At 42.2% G+C, this 20,435-nt stretch overlaps 1 protein-coding gene and 1 pseudogene across 2 annotated transcripts in view; one reads left to right on the plus strand and one right to left on the minus strand.

Moving 5' to 3' along the window:
• Positions 1–7,304: 7,304 nt before the first annotated feature.
• Positions 7,305–20,435, minus strand: part of CLPB (ClpB family mitochondrial disaggregase) — a 150,542-nt gene continuing 137,411 nt past the window's right edge. Inside the window, exons 16-17 of one of the 2 annotated variants that reach the window (XM_024572557.3) lie at positions 20,046–20,276; positions 7,305–7,730 (exon numbers count right to left, since the gene is read on the minus strand). In XM_024572557.3, the coding sequence (XP_024428325.2) occupies positions 7,725–7,730; positions 20,046–20,276 (237 nt within the window). In that variant the 3' untranslated portion in view covers positions 7,305–7,724. Of the gene's footprint in view, positions 7,731–17,534; positions 20,277–20,435 lie in introns of those variants that run through there. The other variant, XM_024572556.3, reaches the window with a different exon arrangement.
• Positions 7,625–7,732, plus strand: LOC112316137 (small nucleolar RNA SNORA26; annotated as a pseudogene).

Here is a 20,435-nt window from a genome sequence, read left to right on the forward strand (position 1 = left end):
GATACAGAGGCATTCAGTGGCAAAAACAGTTCATCAGCTTATCACCAGTGGTCACCTGGAATGAAGTGGCCATTGGAAGCATAGTCTTGAAGGACTGTTAGAGATCAGTGTAAGAGGAATTAGGAATGCAAGGATTGTGAGGGGGTGAGGAACGCCTAAAAAGAGAATGAAAGAGGTTAAACCTCAAAGTCAAAGTGTGCTCCCACATGAGAGGTAATTGTTTGGAAGAGGGGCATGCTGGGATGGGGATAAATGAGGATTTCAATGGCTAAGAGAGCCCCAAGCCTTGTGAGTCAGGCTCATGTTGGGTACACTAAAGGGACAACCCAAAATAACAATAGTGTAAAGAAAGTAAATTCTGTGGGTTAGGAATCTGGGCGTGGCTTACGTGAGTCTTCTGCTTCAGGGCCTCTCACAAGGCTGTAATCAGGTACTTTATCTGAATCCTCAAATGAAGTCTTGGCTAAGAAAAGATTGACTCCAAGCTAACTCACATGGTTGTTTCCAAGAATCAGTTCCTCCACAGCTGCTGGACTGAAGGGCTCAGTCCTTACCAGAGGTCACCTTCAGTTTCTGGCCACATGGGCCTCTCCACCACGGCACACACATAAGGGCCAGAAGGAATGCCAGCAAGACAGACATCAGTTTTTATAACCTAGTCTCCGGAATAACATTCTATTGCTTTTGCCATATTCTATTGCTTAGAAATGAGCTACTAGCCCTGCCCTCACTCAAGGAGAGGGGATTACCCAAGGGCACGCACATCAGGGGGCAGGGATCACTGGGAGTCACATCAGGAGCTGTCTACCACAGCTGGCAGTTAGCAACCTCTGTGACAACCCCAACCTTCCCCTGAAAATAGGCAGCTACTACAGCACCCTCTCCCTTTCTAGTGGGATTGCCCCTCTCTTGTTTGAAGAACATGTAAAGCCTTCCTGTGGGGAATTACCCAGTAAGAGGAAGCCAAGTCTCCTCATGCTTCATCCCACTGACTTCAGTGTCTCCATGCTCATAACTAGAATCAGACCCCAACATTCCTCAGGGTCAAATAACAGGTCAAATTCCAAGAAGGCTTTCCCACTAGAAGAATTAAAGGATTTTTCAACTTTATATTAACGAAATCTGGCAAATACATGTGGGAATGGCTTCCGAGAGTGCTGGGCCAGAGAGAAGGAGCGTAATTTAAAATTGGTCCGAAGCGATCAGTGTGAGGACACTACCAGGGAGCCTGGACTCCCTGTGTTGGGTCATAGCTGGGCGTTCTCATTGCTTGTTTTAAAGGATTAATTAATTTTTCCCTAGAGTCCCTAATAACATGTGATTATATTCACTTTACCACATATCCATTCACTTATTCATTCTTCTATTCGTCTGTCGATCCATTGTGTTTTTGATGAATTTACAGTAAGTGGCAGACATCTCTACACTTGGCCCCTAACACTTCGGTGTGCATGTAATTAAGTAGCGAAAGATATTGTTTAATTTTTTAGGTAAAATTTTCATACAGTGAAGTGCATACATCTTAGGGGTACCATCCGTGATTCTGACACATGCGTACACCTGTGTGATCCGATCCCTTTCCATCATTCCAGAAACTCTGTCATGCCTCTCCCTAATCAACAGCAACACCTGCTCCCTCCGAGGTGATGACTCTTCTGATGCTTTTCCACTATAGATCAATGTTGTTGACGTCCTTCGGGCAGTCTTTGTGTGAGCCTTCTTTTACTCAGCATGTTTTTGAGATTCATTTATGTTGTGTGTATCAATAGTTCATTCCTTTTTATTGCTCAGTATATTGCTACCTGCCTAGGCAGAGTTCTAAGATGTCTCCCAAGATTTCTGTCTCCTGGGGCATATGCCCTGTACACTCTCCAGTCTGGTGAACATAAGGGAATTGCACTCTTCTGATTAGGTTCTGTCATATAGCACAGATGGCTTTTAACAGGGGAGTTATTTGGGTGGATCTGACCTAATGACATGAACTCTCTATCTTTAGCTCAAGAGGTCAGAACAGTAAAGTCACAGGGATTTGAAGCATGAGAAACTCAATAGGAAGATTTTTCATTATTAGGTTGGTGGGGCCATGTGACAAAGAATGCCGGTGGCATCTAGGAGCTGAGAGTGACTTCCAGTTGAGAGCCAGAAAGAAAACAGGACCTCAGTCCTACAACCACAAAGAACGGAATTCAGCTAAAATCCTGACTAAACTTGGGAGTGAATTCTCCCTTAGGGGCTCCAGAACGGAATGTGACCTGGCTAACACTGAAGTCTTGAGCAGATGAGAGCCTAGCCATGCTCTGAGCATATGAGAACCGGGCCAGATCCTGACGTACAGGGTTGTGAACCAACAAGTGAATATTGTTTTAGGCTGTTAAGTTTGGGGTTACTTTTCACACGGCAACAGAACACCAGTGCTGCAGCTTGGTTAGCCATTCTCTCAATGGATATCTGGGTTGTTTCTGGTTTTGGACTTTTATGAGTAGTGTTGCTGTGAACATTTACGTACAAGTCTTACTTTGTGGATATAGGTTTTCATTTCTCTTGGAAATGTTGGATCATAGGGTAGATGTATGTTTAATTTTATAAGAAACTACCAGCCCCGGCCAAGTAGCTCAGTTGGTTAGAATACCGTCCCAGTACGCCAAGGTTGCAGGTTTGATCCCCGGTCAGGGCTCATGCAAGAATCAATCGATTAATTCATAAACAAGTGGAACAACAATTCAATGTTTTTTCCCTCTGTCTCTAAAATCAATCAATAAAAAATTTAAAAAAGAAAGAAAGAAAGAAAGTACCAGATCTTTTCCTAAAGTGGTTGTGCCATTTTTATCTCCCGCCAATAATGTGAGTGCATTCTGGTTGCATGACATCCTCATCAGCATCCGATAGTGTTAGTCCTTTAAATTTTATCCATCCTGGTGAGTGTATAGTGGATTTAATTGCTTTTTTCAATTGGTTGACTGAAACCTGGATTCACTGATGAAGTTAAATGAAATTGAGATGACAAGAATCCTTTGGTAAATGTAGCAGAAAGAATCCAAACCCTTACAGGGATGGGGTTGTTGGTTTATAAACCTTTCTTTATAGGATGATTCGTCCACCTCCAACTCCATCCCCTGAGAGGGCCCAGGTGACGCTCTCTTCACCAGGGCATTGAGAAATATCTGTGTGAGAATGATGACATCACTGGAAAGTGCTGTGGTTACTGGTTTCTGTCGGCTGGGGGTGTTGGGGGAAGATACTACTGATGGGACTAGAGAATATGGGAAGTTCACTGATATCCTAATGGATCCGTGAAACTGAAAATTCTCTGGAACTGCTGAACAGAGGGCCAACTTAAGACAAGATAGGGAATTATGGTCTCTCACCCAAGTTCCAGGCCTGGGTTAGTTCACAGATTCCCTTGAATGAAGTGAAAGCCAGTACGCTTAAGAAAGATGGATAAATATCTGTTTATATATTCCTTATAGGCTTCCCCAATGGGACCTGTAGTCATTTCCCAGGGTAATTGGATGGGGTGGATCATGTCCTGCAATAAGATATGTCGAAGTCCTTGCCCCAGGTACCTGTGAAATAGGTGACCTCGTTTGGAAATAAGTTCTTTGTAGATGTAATCGGGTAAAGATGAGGTCATACTGCCTTGTAAGGGCCCTACCCCCATGACCGACATCCTTATAAGAAGAGGGAAATGTGGCCACAGAGACCCACAGAGAACACCGTGTGAGGATGGAGGCAGAGGCTGCAGTGATGCAACTGCACGACAGGGAACATCAAGGATCGCTGGTGACCCCAGGAGGTCAGAGAGAGGCGTGGAATAGAGTCTCTCTTAGAGCCTCCGGAAGAAACCAACCCTGCCGATGCCACGACTCTGGACTTCTGTCTTCTGGACAGTGGGAATAAATTTCTATTTTTTTGCATCCCCCAGTTTGTGGTACTTCGTTGTGGCAGCCCTAGGAAGCTAACAGAATAGCTGTGCCCTTGGGGATCGCTGACACTGGCTGTAAGGCTAACTGGAGTTGGAGTTGGTACAGCGGTCCACCACTCAGAAGTGGAGGCTCACGGACTCAAGTGATAAACTGACTCGATTCTAATCTACCTCACAGTGAGCCCAGTCCTTAAACCCGTTTCCCCATGACTTCCCCAGTTCTGGATTGCATAGTTAGACTAGGAATGTCCAGCAAGTGGCAGAATATGTTTCTAATCTGCAGGGTAAGACTATTATGGTGGAAAGGGCTCCTTTCCTATCAGAAATATGAACAAAAATCAATAATGCATTGCTGGGGGAAATGCAAGATTGGCATAGCCATTGAAGACCTGACAATTCAGAGGTGACGATTCCTGTTACCCACTCACCTCACCTCTCTGGCTCACGCAGAAGTCAGGGCGGGAGAACGACAGCGGATTATTGAAACGTTAAGACAGGTGATGACTGCGGTTGCACTGCTCCTCCAGACAGAGCAAAACAACAGAGCGTCTGCCACCTGTGATAACGGTATTCACTTGCAAGTGTTTTTTCTCTATTTCAATAAGCAAAGAAGGCCAGAGGTAGTTTTAACCTGGCAAGGGCAGAAGTGCACCTTCACCATTTTGCTCCAGGCCCGTGTTAACTCTGCCTCTTGCCACAATTTAGTCCCCCAGGGACTTTGGTCATCTTAGCATCCCATGAGACATTAAGCTGGTCCCCTATGATTATGAGGAAATGCTGATAAAACCTAAACAGTAGGAAGTATATGGTATGTATATATACACTAGAATATTATTCAGTCATAAAAAAAAAAGAAATCTTGCTATTTGCAACCACATGGGTGTGGTTGTTTTTAGAGAGTTTTTGTCAGTGTTTGGGATTTTAGTAATTCTGGTATGTGAGTAATCATTATTTTATTGTTGTTTTAGTTTGCAATTCCCTGACGACATATGATGTGGAGCATCTTCTCATAGGCTTATTTGCTGTCTGTATGTCTTCTGTGGTGAGGGGCCTGTTTAGATCTTTTGCCCACTTTAAAATGAAGTTGTCTGTTTTCTCATTGTTGAGTTGTAAGCATTCTTTGTATATTCTGGATGCGAATGTTTTCTCCCAGGCTGCAGCTTGCTCCATCGTTCCCTTAACACTTTACGTGGATCCACAGTTCCCTCTGGTATAATCTGCCTTCCTTTACCATTTCTTGTATCATAGGTCTGATGGCAATGAATTCTCTCAGCTTGTATTTGTCTGAAAAAGTGTTTCACATTCATTTTTGAAATATTTTTACTGGGTATAAAATGCTGAGTTGACAGTCTCTTCCTCCAGCACTTCAAACTGTCATTCTGTCTTTTGGCTTTGCCGCTTCTGGTGTGAAGTGTGTTTGCTCCTTTGTATAATGTGTATCTTTTTCTCATGCTCCTTGCAAGATTTTCTCTTTACCTTTGGTTTTTGGAAATTGTGTGTATGATGCATCCAGGCATGTGTAGTAGTTTACAAATAGGTATAAAAAATCTTTGATGCTTTAAAAGGTAGAGCTTACTTCTCCTACTCTTAAGTTTGGGATGAATTTAGAGACTTGCTCCCCCCCATCCCTGGGACAAGGGAGTGTTTTTATTTTTACTTATTTTTTTGTGTTGAGGTATAATTGACATGTTAACATCATATTAGTTTCGGGTGTGCAACATAATAATTCGATATTTGTATATATTACAAAATGATCATCACATGCCCAATTAACACCCATCACCATATATACTTACAATTTTTTACATCACATCCCATTTATTTTATCCAGTTATTTATAACTGGAAGTTTGTACTTTTTGATCCCTTTTACTCATTTCACTCGCCCCTCAACCCTCGCCTCTGGCAACCACCAAACTGTTCTTTGCATCTGTAAGCATGTTTTTTCCCTTAGTTCCGCATATAAGTGAGATCATACAGTATTTGTCTTCCCCTGCCTTATTTCTCCTAGCATAATGACCTCAAGGTCCGCCCATGTGGTTGCAAATAGCAAGATTTCATTCTTTTTTTTATGACTGAATAATATTCTATTGTATATATACATACCATATTTTCTTTATTCATCCATCAATGGACACTTAAGGTTTTTTTTTCATATATTGGCTATTGTAAATAATGCTGCAAAAAACATGGGGTGCTTACACAAGGTCTGTCTGGAAAAAGTCCAGCCATTGTTAATTTAATGGGAACAGTTTGTGTGACATCGACGTAACCTGGCAACCAAGGAATGTGCATGCGTGAATGATGACTTCACTGGACTAGTCAGTGGGGACAGTAGATGCCATTAAGTGAGCATGTGTACTGTGTGGCCATCGTGTTCAAAATGACTGAGTAGAGCAACGAATCTGCAACAAGTTTTGTGTTAAGCTTGAACATTCTTCCATGAAAACTATTAGGATGATTCAAAAGTCTGCAGCTATGGGCACTGGTGATTGGCAGCTTCATTACGACAACACACCCGCTCATGCATCATGTCATCATGCATCATGTGCAGTTTTTTGGCAAAACATCCAATCACCCAGGTGACCCAGCCCCCCTACAGCCCAGATTTGGCGCCCTGGGACTTCTGGCTTTTCCCAAAACTAAAATCACTTTTGAAAGGGGAGAGATTTCAGACCATCAATGAGATTCAGGGAAATATAACGGGGCAGCTGATGGTGATTGGGAGAACTGTGTGAGGTTCCACAGTACATACTTTGAAGGGGACTGAGCGTGGTTGTCCTGTGTACAGTGTTTCTTGTATCTTCTTCAATACATGTCTCTGTCGCAGTACTTGAATGGATACTTTCTGGAGACACCTTGTGTGTGTGTGTGTGTGTGTGTATTTGAGGTTAGAGTTTTCATTTTCTTCAGATAAATATCCAGAAGAGGAATTACTGGATCATATGGTACTTCTATTTTAATTTTTTTGGGAAACCTCCATACTGTTTTCCACAGGAGGCTTCTAATGAAGAGCACATGGTGGGGATAATGGTATGCTACGTCTGAGATCAAGATCATACAAGACAGTGCTGTTCTGCCTGACTCAGATTGCTCTGGGATGCTAACTGCCACACTGTGAGGACTTTAAGCTGCTTTAGTCATCAGGAAATTATAATTATTTTTATATATTTAATTGCCAGGAAAAGCCAGCGGGCTGAGGAATTACTGTAATGGAAAGAAACTATTGGGTTGGCCAAAAAGTTAATTTTTTTCCCATAAAATGGCTCTACTAGTGATTGTCTTTAACTTCATTCAAAACAATTTTGTTAGATTGTATTGTGACAACTGTCATATCAGTGTGCACTTAAAAAACTTATCAAAATTGGTGAATTTTTGTGTAGCCATTTTAATATTGAAGATGGAAGAAAATAAGCGACATTTTTGGCATATTATGCTTAATTATTTCAAGAAAAGTACAAATGCAACTGAAATGCGAAAAAAGATTTGTGCAGTGTATGGAGAAGGTGCTGTGACTGATCGAATGTGTCAAAAGTATTTGCAAGATTCTGTGTAGAGATTTCTCGCTGGCTGATGCTCCACGGTCGGGTAGACCAGTTGAAGTTGATAGTGATCAAATCAAGACATTAACTGAGAACAATCAACGTTATACCACATGGGAGATAGAAGACATCTCAAAATAGCCAAATCATCGCCCTTTCCTGTGCCCTTTTAAGGTTGACGCAGTGCCTTAGGAGGCTAACACGTCTCTCCATAAAACCCAGAGATGAGATGGTAAACTCCTCTTTGGATCCTGTCTGGAGTCACAGCTGGGAAAAAAAAAAAAAATCCAAATCAATGAAGTTATTGATGGAAATGAAAAATGTCTTTTATTTTGTGGAAAAAACTAAACAGACTTTTGGGCCAACCCAATATCAAAGATAAAAATCCAAATTGTAAAATTATGGCATAAGAAGCTTATTGAGTGATTTGTTCTCCCAACAAGGGCTGGTTAGCACCCATTCTGTATCTGAGAATGCCCAGATAAGGCACAGTTGTGTAATTTTGACTGTTAAACATGAACCTTGACTTCTTTGGTACAGCTCTATTAGAATGTAATTAGTTTAAGTTAAAAAAAAATTCTCATCCAAGGACATCTTCATTGATTTTGAGAGAGAGAGAGGGAGAGAGAGACAGACACTGGCGTGAGAAAGAAGCATCGATCGGTTGCCTCATGTACATACCTCAACCAGGGATCAAACCCACAACCTAGGTATGTGCCCTGACCAGGGGACGGAACAATGACCTTCAGTATATGAAGTGATGCTCCAGCCGAGTCACACTGGCCAGGACAATTTAACTTTTTTTTTTTTTAAGAGCAGCTTTAGGTTCACAGCAAAACTGAGTGGAAAGAATAGAGTTCCCATAAATTATCTTACACCCCCTGAAAGCTGTCCTAATATCAACATCAGCATCAAAATGGTACATTTATTACAACTGATGAACCAATATGAACATGTCATTATCAACCAAAGCCCATAATTTACATTAGGGTTCCTCTCTGTGCTGTACATTCCATGGGTTTTGACAAAGGTATAATGGCACGTACCCGCCATTATCCATTGTACAGACTAGTTTCACTGCCCCCCAAATCCTCTGTGCTCCACCTATTCACCTGTACCCCATCAAACTCCTGGCAACCGGTGACACTTTTTACTGTCTTCACAGTTTGCCTTTTCCAGAATCATGTGGTTGGAACCCTATAGTATGTAGCCTTTTCAGCGTACTTCTTTCACTTAGTGATATAAACTTACAGTTTCCCCATGTCTTTTCAAGGCTCTGTAGCTCATTTCTTTTTAGCATTGAATAATATTCCATTCTGGATATACCAAAGTTTGATTATCCATCTGCCTACTGAGGAATATTGTTTCCAGGTTTTGGCAATTGCGAACAAAGCTGCTGTATAAATATTTGTGTGCAGGTTTTTGTGTGGGCATAAACTTTCAACACATTTGGGTAAATACCAAGGAACATGCTTACAGGATCAGATGGCAAACATATGTTTCGTGTTTTAGGAAACTGTCAGACTGTTTTCCAAAGTGCTGTATTATTTTGCATTCCCGCCAGCAGTGAACGAGAGTTCTTGTTGCTCCACATCCTCACCAGCATTTGTGTGCTCAGCGTTATGGCCTTTCCAGTACTGGTTAGTTGGCCTTCCCAAATAATCAGTATTTCCAGGAGGTGTATAGTGGTATCTCGTTGTTTTAATTTACAATCGCCTAACGACATATGATGTTAAGCATCTTTTCATATGATTACTTACCATCTGTATCTCTTCTTTGAAAAGATGTCTGTTCAGATCTTTTGCCCATTTTGCAATCTGGCTGTTCATTTCCTTATTGTTGAGTTCTGAGAGTTCTGTGTGTATTGTTTTGGATACTAGTCCTTTATCAGACATGTGTTTTGTAAACATTTTCTCTCAGTATATTGGCTTGAATTCTCATTCTCTTTGACATTTAACTTTGATACATTAAAAAAAACCCCTACTTTCTAAAGGATGTTCTTTAAATTGAGGTATAATTTTTTGAGATATAAAAACACATACAATTCAGTGGCTGCACAAAGTTGTGTAACCATTGCCACTATGCAATCCCAAAACATTTAAATTTTATCTCCAGAAACAACACCCCCCCCATTATGTCATTCCCACTCCCTTCAGCCTGTGGCAACCACGAATCTACTTTCTGTCTCTATGGATTTGCCTATCTGGACATTTTCATACAAATGAATCATAATATGTAACTCTTTTGTAACTGACTTCTTTCATTTAGCATGTTTTCAAGGTTCATCCACATCATAGCATAAACCGATATTTCATTATTTTTATGGCTGAGTAATATTTCATTGTCTTGATATACCACACTTTGTTTATTCATTCATCAGTCTGATGAACGTTTGGGTTGTTTGCTTTTTTTTTTTTTTTTACCATTTGTGTAACCAGTTTTTGTGTGGCTGTATGTTTTCCTGTCTCTTAGGTATACATTTAGGAGTGAAATTATATGTTCACTGCGTGGACCTATGGAAACTTTATGCTTACTCTTTTGAGGGACTGCTAGACTCTTTTCCAAAGTGGTTGCGTCATTTCACATTCCCACTTTCTCCACATCCCCACCAACACTTATTGTCTACCTTTAAAAAAAAAATAGTTTACTTATTTTTAGAGAGAGGGGAAGGGAAGGAGAAAGAGTGAAACATCAATGTGTGGTTGCCTGTTGTGCACCCCCCACTGGGGGCCTGGCCCACAACCCAGGCATGTGCCCTGACTGGGAATCAAACCTGCGGCTGACCCTTTGGTTCACAGGCCAGCACTCAATCCACTGAGCCACACCAGCCAGGGCGTCTCCTTTTTTGATTACAGCCATTCCAGTCAGTGTGTAGTGAGTGATATCTCATTGTGGCTTTTTTTTTTTAAAGATTTTATTTATTCTTTTAGAGAGAGGGGAAGGGAAGGAGAAAGAGAGGGAGAGACACATCAATGTGTGGTTGCCTCTCACATACCCCTTACCAGGGGCCTGGCCTGCAACTCAGGCATGTGCCCTGACTGGGAATCGAACCGGCCACCACTTTGGTTTGCAGCCTGTGCTCAATCCACTGAGCTACACCAGCCAGGGCTCATTGTGGCTTTGATTTGCATTTCCTGATCGCTAATTGATGGCTTTTTGGCCATTTGTATATCTTCTTTGGAGAAATCTATTCAGACCCTTTCCCATTTTTAAATTCGGTTGTCTTTTTATCATCAAGTTGTGAAAGTTCTTTATTTACTCTGGACACTAGACTGGCCAGAGGAGGATGGGGGTTTTGGAGGAAAAACACTTACCATTGATAAAATTTAGGATGACAGAGGTGACTGATGTGGGCAAGAGCAGAAAAAAAAATCACTAAATGTGAGGAAAGCAGGGTGTTGGGTAAGCCATCTGTGGGAAGTGAAGCCACCAAGAATGATGGCGTGTGTTGGGGAAGAGAGCAAGTGATAAGAGAGCTAAAATCTTCCTTGAATGAGGAAGATTCATTGAGAGAGCAACAGAAGGGCTGAAGAGTCAAACTGCTCGATTTCTTTCAAGTGGGAAGGATGAGAAGTAATCACAGAGAAGCAGTGGGGACTCACTTTCGGGGTCTGACAATAAAAGCAGCATCCGCCTAAGACCCTTTCACTGCATTACGCACAATAGTTAGGGTGACATCTGACTCATACACAACAGACTGGTAGTTACTCCAGGCAAACTGCCTTCCCACCTCAAACACGGGAATACTGAACATGCAACCAGGAGAAAAAGTTCAACACAGCTGAGCCTGACACCAAACTATGAGAACCCAAGTTAGGGTGTGTGCTGATGGTAGCTAAATTTATCACTTCTCCACTTTGTATACCACCAAGATGGGGCTGTAGTTAACGACAGGAGTAGTAATGTATGTCCTGAGAGCGTAGATCCAAAAAACAACAGCTTCACATGACTTTAATTTTACCAAATTAAAAATGCTCCTGAGGCCTTGGCTAGTGTGGTTCAGTGGGTTGGGCACCATCTCTCAAACCAAGAGGTCACTGGTTTGATTCCTGGTCAGGGCACAGGTGTGGGTTGGAGGCCAGGCTCTAGGATGGGGGCGTGAGAGACAACTTATCGATGTTTTGGTAGCACATTAATGTTTCTCTCCCTCCCTTTCTTTCTCCCTTCCCCTCTCTCAAAAATTAAATAAATAAATAAAACCTTTAAAAAATTGCTGTTGAGCTCTGGCTGGTGTGGCTCAGTGGACTGAGTGCAGGCCTGAGAACCAAAGTGTCGCTGGTTGGATTCCCAGTCAGGACACAGGCCTGGGTTGTGGTACAGGTCCCCAGTAGGGGGTGCGTGAGAGGCAACCACACATTGATGTTTCTCTCCCTCTCTTTCTCCTTCCCTATCCCTTTCTCTAAAAATAAATAAATGAAATTTTTAAAAAATGCTGTTGAGTCTAGTTGGGTTTGCATTGAGTTGTGTATTAATTTTAGGGTATTGTAATGATAATATTGTCATCTTTTCCAAAAACTTGGTATGTCTTTTCATTTGCCAGATCTTGTTTTATGCTCTTCAGCTGATCTTTCTCATTAAATTTATTAAGTATTATGTAATTCTGAATAGGTAATACATTGATTCAAAATTTAATACAAAAGTGTAAAAATGAATTTAGTTAATTTTCCTGTCCATTGTTATCCCCTCTACCAACTCCCCTCTCTTCCAGAGGTATTTTACGTATATACAAACAAATAGATATACCTATTTGTTTCAATTATGAATGGAATACTTTCCTTTTGTTATGTTTCTGGTTTATTGCTAAAATAGAAGAAAACTATTGATTTTTGTACATTTATTTAGATACTTACCAAATTTCCTTATTAATGCTAATAGGTTTTACTGTAGCCTTTTGGATTTCCCAAATATGGTCTTATATCAGCAAAACAAGAATTTATTATTTTCCAATATTTATGTCAATTAGTTTCTTGCCTAATTGCTTTCACCTGAATTTTCAAAGCAATGTTGAATCTTATTTCAAACTTTAATAGAAAGAGCTTTAATATTTATAATTAAAAATGATGTTTGCAATTGGTTTTTGATGCAGTTTTTCTTCCTTTTACTTACAGCTTTAATTTTATCGAATCATTCTTAAAGCCGTAAGATTTTAGCAAATGCTTTTTCAGCATATACCGATAAAATGTTTTATCTCCTTTCATTTAAAACAACCTTTATTTTGAAATAATTTTACTTACAGAAAAGTTGCAAAAACAATACAAAGATTCCTGTATAGCCTTTACCCAGTTCCTGAATGGTACTCTAGGGCTACCATTCCATGTGTACATATGTACGTGTGTGTGTGTAGTTTCCTGAAATATTGGCAAATTGTCCTGACCTTTAACCTCTAAATATGTCAGCGTATATTTTCTAAAAACAAGGACATTCTCTTACATAATTATGTAAGAAATATTGTCAAAATAAGAATATTGAGGGAACCAACTGTATGGGAAAACATATTTTCCAATGATATCTTGGACAAGGGTTTGATCTCCAAAATATATAAAGAACTCACACAACTCCATTTCAGGAAGTCAAACTATCCAATTAAAAAATGGGCAAAGAACCTGAACAGACACTTCTCCAAGGACATACAGAGGGCCCAGAAACATGAAAGGATGCTTAGCATTACTAGCCACCACAGAGAGGCAAATTAACACCACAATGAGATACCACTTCACACAGGACAGAGTGGCCAACGTAAACAAATCAATAAACAAGCGCTGGTGAGGAGGTGGAGAAAAGGGAACCCTAGTGCACTGTCGGTGGGAATGCAGACTGGTGCAGCCACTGTGGAAAACAGTATGGAATTTCCTCAAAAAACTAAAAATGGAACTGCCTTTTCACCCAGCAATTCCACTGGGTATTATACTTAGGGTATTATACCCTAAGAATCCTGAAACACTAATTCAAAAGAACCCATGCACCCCAATGTTCATAGCATCACAATTTATAATAGCCAAGTGCTGGAAGCAACCTAAGTGCCCATCAGTAAATGAGTGGATCAAAAAACTGTGGTACATTTACATAATGGAATACTATGCAGCAGAAAGAAGGAATTCTTACCCTTTATGACAGCATGGATGGAACTGGAGAGCATTATGCTAAGTGAAGCAAGCCAGGTGGTGAAACACAAATACCATATGATCTCACCTATAACTGGAATCTAATCAACAAATAAGCAAGCAAAATATAACCAGAGACATTGAAACTAAGAACAAACTGACAGTAACCAGACAGAAAGGGGGGGAGGGAAATAAGGGGGGAAAGAAGGGAAAGGGTTGTCAAAGAACATGTATAAAGGACCCATAGACAAAGCCAAAGGGGAGTAGGATTGAGGGTGGGAGGTGGGAGTGGGTGGGGTGGGGGGAAAGTGGTGGTGGGAAATGGAAACAACTGTTTGCACATTAAAAAATAAGAAAATTAACATTAAATGTCTACAGACATTTAAATAATCTTTAAATTCTTTTTAAAGTATATTTTATTGATTATGCTATTACAGTTGTCCCACTTTTTCTCCCCTTTATCCCCCTCCTCCCTGCTTCCCACCCCCCTCCTCAGTTCATGTCCATGGGTCATACATATTAAGTTCTTTGGTTTCTCCATTTCCTATACTATTCTTAACCTCCCCATCTATTTTGTGCCTACCTTTTATGTTTCGTAGTCCCTGTACCTTCCCCCCCTTCTCCTCTTCCCCCTCCCCACTGATAACCCACTATGTGATCTCCATTTCTATGATTCTGTTCCTGTTCTAGTGGTTTGCTTAGTTTTTGTCTTATTGGTTCGGTTGTTGATAGTTGTTGAGTTTGCTGTCATTTTACTGTTCACAGTTTTTGATCTTCTATTTCTTAGATAAGTCCCTTTAACATTTCATATAATAAGGGCTTGGTGATGATGAACTCCTTTAACTTTACTTTATCTGGGAAGCACTTTATCTGCCCTTCCATTCTAAATGATAGCTTTTCTGGACAGAGTAATCTTGGATGTAGATCCTTGCCTTTCATGACTTGGAATACTTCTTTCCAGCCCCTTCTTGCCTGTAAGGTTTCTTTTGAGAAGTCAGCTGACAGTCTTATGGGAACTCCTTTGTGGGTAACTCTCTCCTTCCTCTTGCTGCTTTTAAGATTCTCTCCTTATCTTTAATCTTGGTAACTTAATGATGATGTGCCTTGGTGTGTTCCTCTTTGGGTCCAACTTCTTTGGGACTCTCTGGGCTTCCTGGAAGTCTATTTCCTTCACCAGATTGGGTAAGTTTTCCTCCATTATTTGTTCAAGTAAGTTTTCGATTTCTTGGTCTCCCTCTTCTCCTCTGGCACCCCCCATGATTTGCATTCTTGTGTCTTCATTCTGTTTTGATTGGATGTTTATTTCTTCCTTCTGATCCAAATTGTTGATTAGAGTCCCAGTTCCCTTCCCTTCACTGTTGGTTCCCTGCATATTTTCCTTTATTTCACTGTGTGTAGCCTTCATTTCTTCCTTCATTTTGCGACCAAGCTCAATCAATTCTGTGAACATCCTGATTACCAGTTTACCTCTGCATCAGATAAGATTGGCTATCTCCTTGTCACTTCTTTTTCTGGAGTTTTGATCTGTTCTTTCACTTGGGTCATACTGCTTTGTCTCGGTGCACCTGTTACATGGTAAGGGGTGGGGCCTTAGGTATTTGCCAGGGCGGGGCAACCCTTTTTGCTGCATTGTGGGGCTGTCTGTGGAGGGTCAGAGAGGGAACAGTGCCACTTGCTGTGCTCTTGTCCCTCTTTCCATCACTTTCCTCGCTTCCTACAAGCAGATTGCAAACTCTCCTGTGAGGCTGGGAGTCCCTCCTGCCACCGCAACCTCCACAGATTTTTCTTTTTTTTACAGCCAGGGGTTTTGAGTCTTTTAAGTTTCCTATGCTGAAACCTGGGTTTCATGGTCTTACTCCCCGCGTTGTTCCTCCCAGCTATCTGTGCTCAAAAGTGGGATCTCCTGTGTGGTCTGCCAGCTGCTGCCTTGCCATGTGTCCTCTCTGCCCCAGCTGCCTGTCTCCACCCCTCCTACCAGTCTGGATGAATGTTTAACTCCTTGGTTGTTGGACTTCCATGAAGATGATTTTCTGGCATTTCTGGTTGTTCTTGGTTTTTAATTTGGTTGTAATCCTTCTTCTGGTTGTGCAAGGAGGTGAAGTGTTTCTGCCTACACTGCCATCTTAGCGGGAAGTGTTAAATAATCTTCAAATCTTGATGTAGCAAATTATATTTATAAATGTCCTGATACTTAGGCTTGTATTGCTGAAATAAAGCTTGTTATTATGGTGTAGAGCTCAACATTATTTTATTTGGAATTTTTGCATCTATAGTCATAGGTGAGATTAGGCTATGGCATTCTTTATGGCACTTGATCAGGTTTTAGTATTAATTTCTTACGCTGCCCTTTAAAAATCTGCTGAGCATTTTTTTTCATCTTTTCCCATAGTGTGAAGCGGTTTATATAGTAATTAAAAATTACAACTCATCTATTTTTTTGGTGTTCACTTTGTGATAATCAGTTGAACTATATACTTGTGATTTTCATACTTTTCCACATATATCAATAAAAGTTTAAATAAAAGAGTACAATCTTCCAAAAGGATATTTAATCACTTTTCCAATTTCTTCCTTGGTAGTTAATTTGTCTATTCAAACAATAATCTTGGGTCAGTGTTTGCTAGGAAATTATCTGTTTGCCTGGTTTTCACATGTTTCCATTGGCTACTCCTAAAATTCTTTAAAATTCTCCCATATATATGGTTATGTCTGAGTTTTTCTTCCTAATCCTGTCCTACTTTATTTTTTTGCTCTTTCCCCCTTTATCAGATTAAGAAGGTTTTATCTATTTTATTGATGTTTTCAAAGAATCATTTTTCTACTTATGCTACTTCTCTTTTTTTAGTATCCTACTTTATAACTTCAGGTTTTATCTTTATTAGTCCATTTCCTGTATTATTCTGGTTTAAATGTGGTTCCCCCCTCCCTAAATTTCTAAAACAATCACTACACAGCTTTGAGTTTTTCATTTTGAACAATAAAGGTGTTGGTGTTACCTTTCCATCTCCCAGTCCAGTCTTATGCTTTTCAGGATACTCAGTAAGGTACCTGGGTCTCACTTTGCCCCATTCACTCAGGGGTCCATCCTGGCAGGTCCTACTGCCTGGCCCCAAGCACATGACAAAGAAATGTGTGCTCAGTGAACAAATAACACTGTTCCACCCTGGGACCTACTGTGAAGACCTGTGCTTCCTGCAAGGGCCCACCATTCATCAAAACACCTGGAGCAGCCACCATGTGCTGGCACTGTGCTAGGGCCTACAAATAGGACAGTGAGATGAACAACTGGGTGTCTGCCCTCTTGGAACTCACACTCTAGTGACAAGAACAGGCATAAATGAGTAAGGTAAGTGAGCTGAGTACTGTCCGGGATGCTAAGTTTAAGGTAGGGGTCCAACACCACCGAGGTCTAACGAGCATCCTTAGAAAAAGTGATACTTAAGTTCCTCAGAATCTGAAGGTCTACCCTGCCCCCTACCCTCCTTTCATTAAGGGGGCCATTGGTTTTCTTGTATAAGAGTCATCTGGTTTTGAGTTATATGTCTGCTGCTCCTGGCTGCTGCTGATTGAACCAAGGGACTGACAGCCAGGCAACAGAATTTTATCCAACAGTAAAGTTCCATAGAGCAGCGGTCCCCAATCTTTTTGGTATCAGGGACTGGTTTTGTGGAAGACAATTTTTCCACAGACTGGGGGTCGGGCGACAGTTTCAGAATGATTCAAACATGTTGCATTCAAGCTCACCTCCTGCTGTGTGGCCTAGTTCCTAACAGGCCCGGACTGGTACCAGTCTGTGGCCTGGAGGCTGGGGACCCCTGCCATTAAGGATGGTCACTCACTGACTTAATTAGAGCCACTAAGGGAAACCTGAACGCCAAACAGAATGAAAGGAGAAGCAGCAGGGATAGCAGAAGAAAAGCAGAACAACAACAGTAAATTCATAATAATGGCAGTCACAGACTCTGGGATATTGGATTGGAACTGTAGATATCAATATGGTTTTTAATAACATATAGATAGAGACACACAATAATACATTCAGGTATGTGATGCGTGTGTTAACATACATATGCGTATTTCCCAGTTCTGTGAGCTGAAAGGGCTGGGACGCAATGACACTCCAGTAGCAATGAATACACCTAGTGCCCAGATCTTGGTTTCTAAGTGTCATTCTTGAGCAACAGAAAGTAGGTGCTGCGTGGAGAAATGGCCAATATCAGGGCTGGGGCAAGAAAAAAGAGTCAGTTTGGAACTTGTGGTGCCAGAAAGTAAAGAAGTGCTAAAAAAAAGTAATGGAGGCGATGCTGAAACAACATAGAAACCCAGGTGCAAGGGTTCCCAATGGCCAAATCTAGGCCAGAGAGAGCAGAAAATAAACTATGTTATCATTAGATTATAACCCATAGAAGAAAACAAATATCCATTAGTTTATGCTCAGATAAATAAATTACTGAAAAAATGTATGGGGGAGAAGAGACAGCTCTTCCTTACAGTAGAATACCAGTTAATAAATATAGGTGGGATAAGGGAACAGAAAGTCATCATCAGGCAAATAAACATTAATACTTGCGGTAAGCAAGAATAATTAATGGATGCTAAAATCAGTGGGCAAAATTCTAAGGGTAAATAAGACATTTGCACAGCTTCAAAGTATCTACTCACAAGATTCTTACTAATTTCAAAGGAGAAATCAGTAATTTCATAGGGGAGAAACTTGGCGCGTACCGCCTCAGGCGTGAGACCCGAGTTACCTTTGCCCCTGCCGGGAGGCCCTAAGAAGGGCGCAGCGTTGCTTCTGGGGTTGTCTTGCCAAAAATGCAGGCTCTCAGCCTAATCATGTGAAAATGGGAGGTTAACCCAAACTGAGGGACATTCCTCAAAATGACCGGCCTGGACACTTCAAAAGTGTCAAAGCCACGAAAGGCAAAGGAAGACGGGAGGGACTGTCAGGCTGAAGGTGACGAAGGAAACACACGACAAAATGCAAGGCGGGGTCAGGAACCTGCCTTGGGCCCTGAACCGGAAATGGAACACCAGTGGCAGAACAGCGGGCCAAATCCGGATGTGCACAGGTTAGTTAGAAGAACTGCACCAATGTTAATTTCCTGATTTTAGTAATTATACCATGGTTTTATAAGCTGTTACTATTAGGAGAAGCTAGGTGAGAATGTAAGGGAACTCTGCTAATTTTGCAACTTTCTGTAAGTCTAAAATTAGTTTAAGACAAGAAAAAAAAAAGAAAAAAGAACAGCAGTTGCTGAGGTAGGGAGCAGCAGACACAGCTCCTTGAGGGGCTAGATGGTGACTGCCAGAGCTCCTGCCTTGTGACCGCCTTACACCCGCCGTGCTGTTCTGACATTCTTCCACCCCCCACGGGACTTTGAGTCCTGCCATTTTTTGCTTCTTGAAAGAGATGAGCTAACACCAAAGGAGGATTCCAAAACAGCCCTGTAGGGGGAGGGTGATGGGGCGATCAGGAATGGGGGCTACTGCAGATGATGTCCAAGGACGCAGCAGGCCTTTCTGTGCCCCGCTAAGCTGAGGCTGAAACATGGGATGCTGTGCAGACCTTCTGCTTAGCAGCCACCACGGACAGTGCACGGGGGGCTGTTCATTCCAGGTAAACTTAGCTGGGACAGCGGCTGAGGCAGACACCATGATTACTGTCTTTTCCCCTAGAGCTTCCTGGGGTCCATGTTATTAGTCTCCTGAAGGAGGCCCCAGAGAGCTGAGCTTACTTGGTCATTTGGTGCTATTGTCCAGTCTCAGAGTAGGCCAGGGTGGTGACCCAGTCAGTCTTTCTCCTAGAGGTGCTCTACATTGGCTGAGTCCCAAGGCTGGAAAAGCCTGGTCTGGCCTGACCCCAGAATGCGGGGTGAGGAGTATGATATGGCAGTGGAAGGGGGAAGGGTTCTGTGGGTCCCTTCCCCTTGGAATTTTAGGGCATGGGAAAGAAGGAGCTCCAGGCTAAATTGCAGAGCCTCTGTGCCCGGGCCTCTGTACTCTGCCGCCGCACTCTGAGGAGACACTCTGAGGGCTGGCAGAGAGCGGCAGGTCAGTCTGGCCCGTCTTCTTCCAGCCAGATCTGTTCTTAGCTGCCATACTTCTGTGCTTCCAGGGAACATGATAAAGTTCCAGAGACTACGGGGCACAGGGATCATGCTGAGAGAGGGAGAGAGATAAGGGCCCTCCTGCTCTCTGCCTTGAAGGGGGTGCAGGGGCAGCTTCCCTCCTGGACACTTGTTAGCAAGTTTTGGCCCCACAACGAAGGGAGCAGGAAAGTGCAAAATTCCTGCTTTGGACTGTGGGGCTGAGGAGGGATCTTGCAGGGGCTGTGAGGAAGTAAGAGGCCTTAGGCTGGGTGGAGAGGAGTGAGAGGTATGAGGGAAAGGTAGGTCAGTTGCCATGCCACAGCCGAGGGGCCTTTATTGGATGTTGAGGGCACTGGGCAGGTAGGTAGATTCTAGAAGTTATGGCACACCTTCTCAGGGTGCAGTGGTGCCCGGATGTCCAGTTTGTGGGTCTTGCTGTCCTTATCGATGATCTCCAGCCGCAGCTTGGGTGACCGCTTCTCAGCCTGGGATGCGGGCATATCAGGGCTCTTGAGTAGCTGCTTGTCCGAGTCCTCCACAGTGATACGCAGAGTACAGCCCCCTGGCAGCAGGTCTTGTTCGTAGGCGGCTGCCAGCTGGTTCACTACGCGGCGCTCTACCTGCAGGTGACAGGTGAAGTAGTTGTCACTGCTGAGGCCTGGGCCAGCCTGAGGCCTGAGCCTGAAGGCCAGGCTCTATCATTTACTGCTAGGACAAGTACTTACTCAGAGCTTTAGTTTTCTCATCTGCAAAGGGCTAACAACACACAGCTTTGAGGA

The sequence above is a fragment of the Desmodus rotundus genome, chromosome 5, assembly GCF_022682495.2.
Source record: "Desmodus rotundus isolate HL8 chromosome 5, HLdesRot8A.1, whole genome shotgun sequence".
Classification (NCBI taxonomy): domain Eukaryota; kingdom Metazoa; phylum Chordata; class Mammalia; order Chiroptera; family Phyllostomidae; genus Desmodus; species Desmodus rotundus.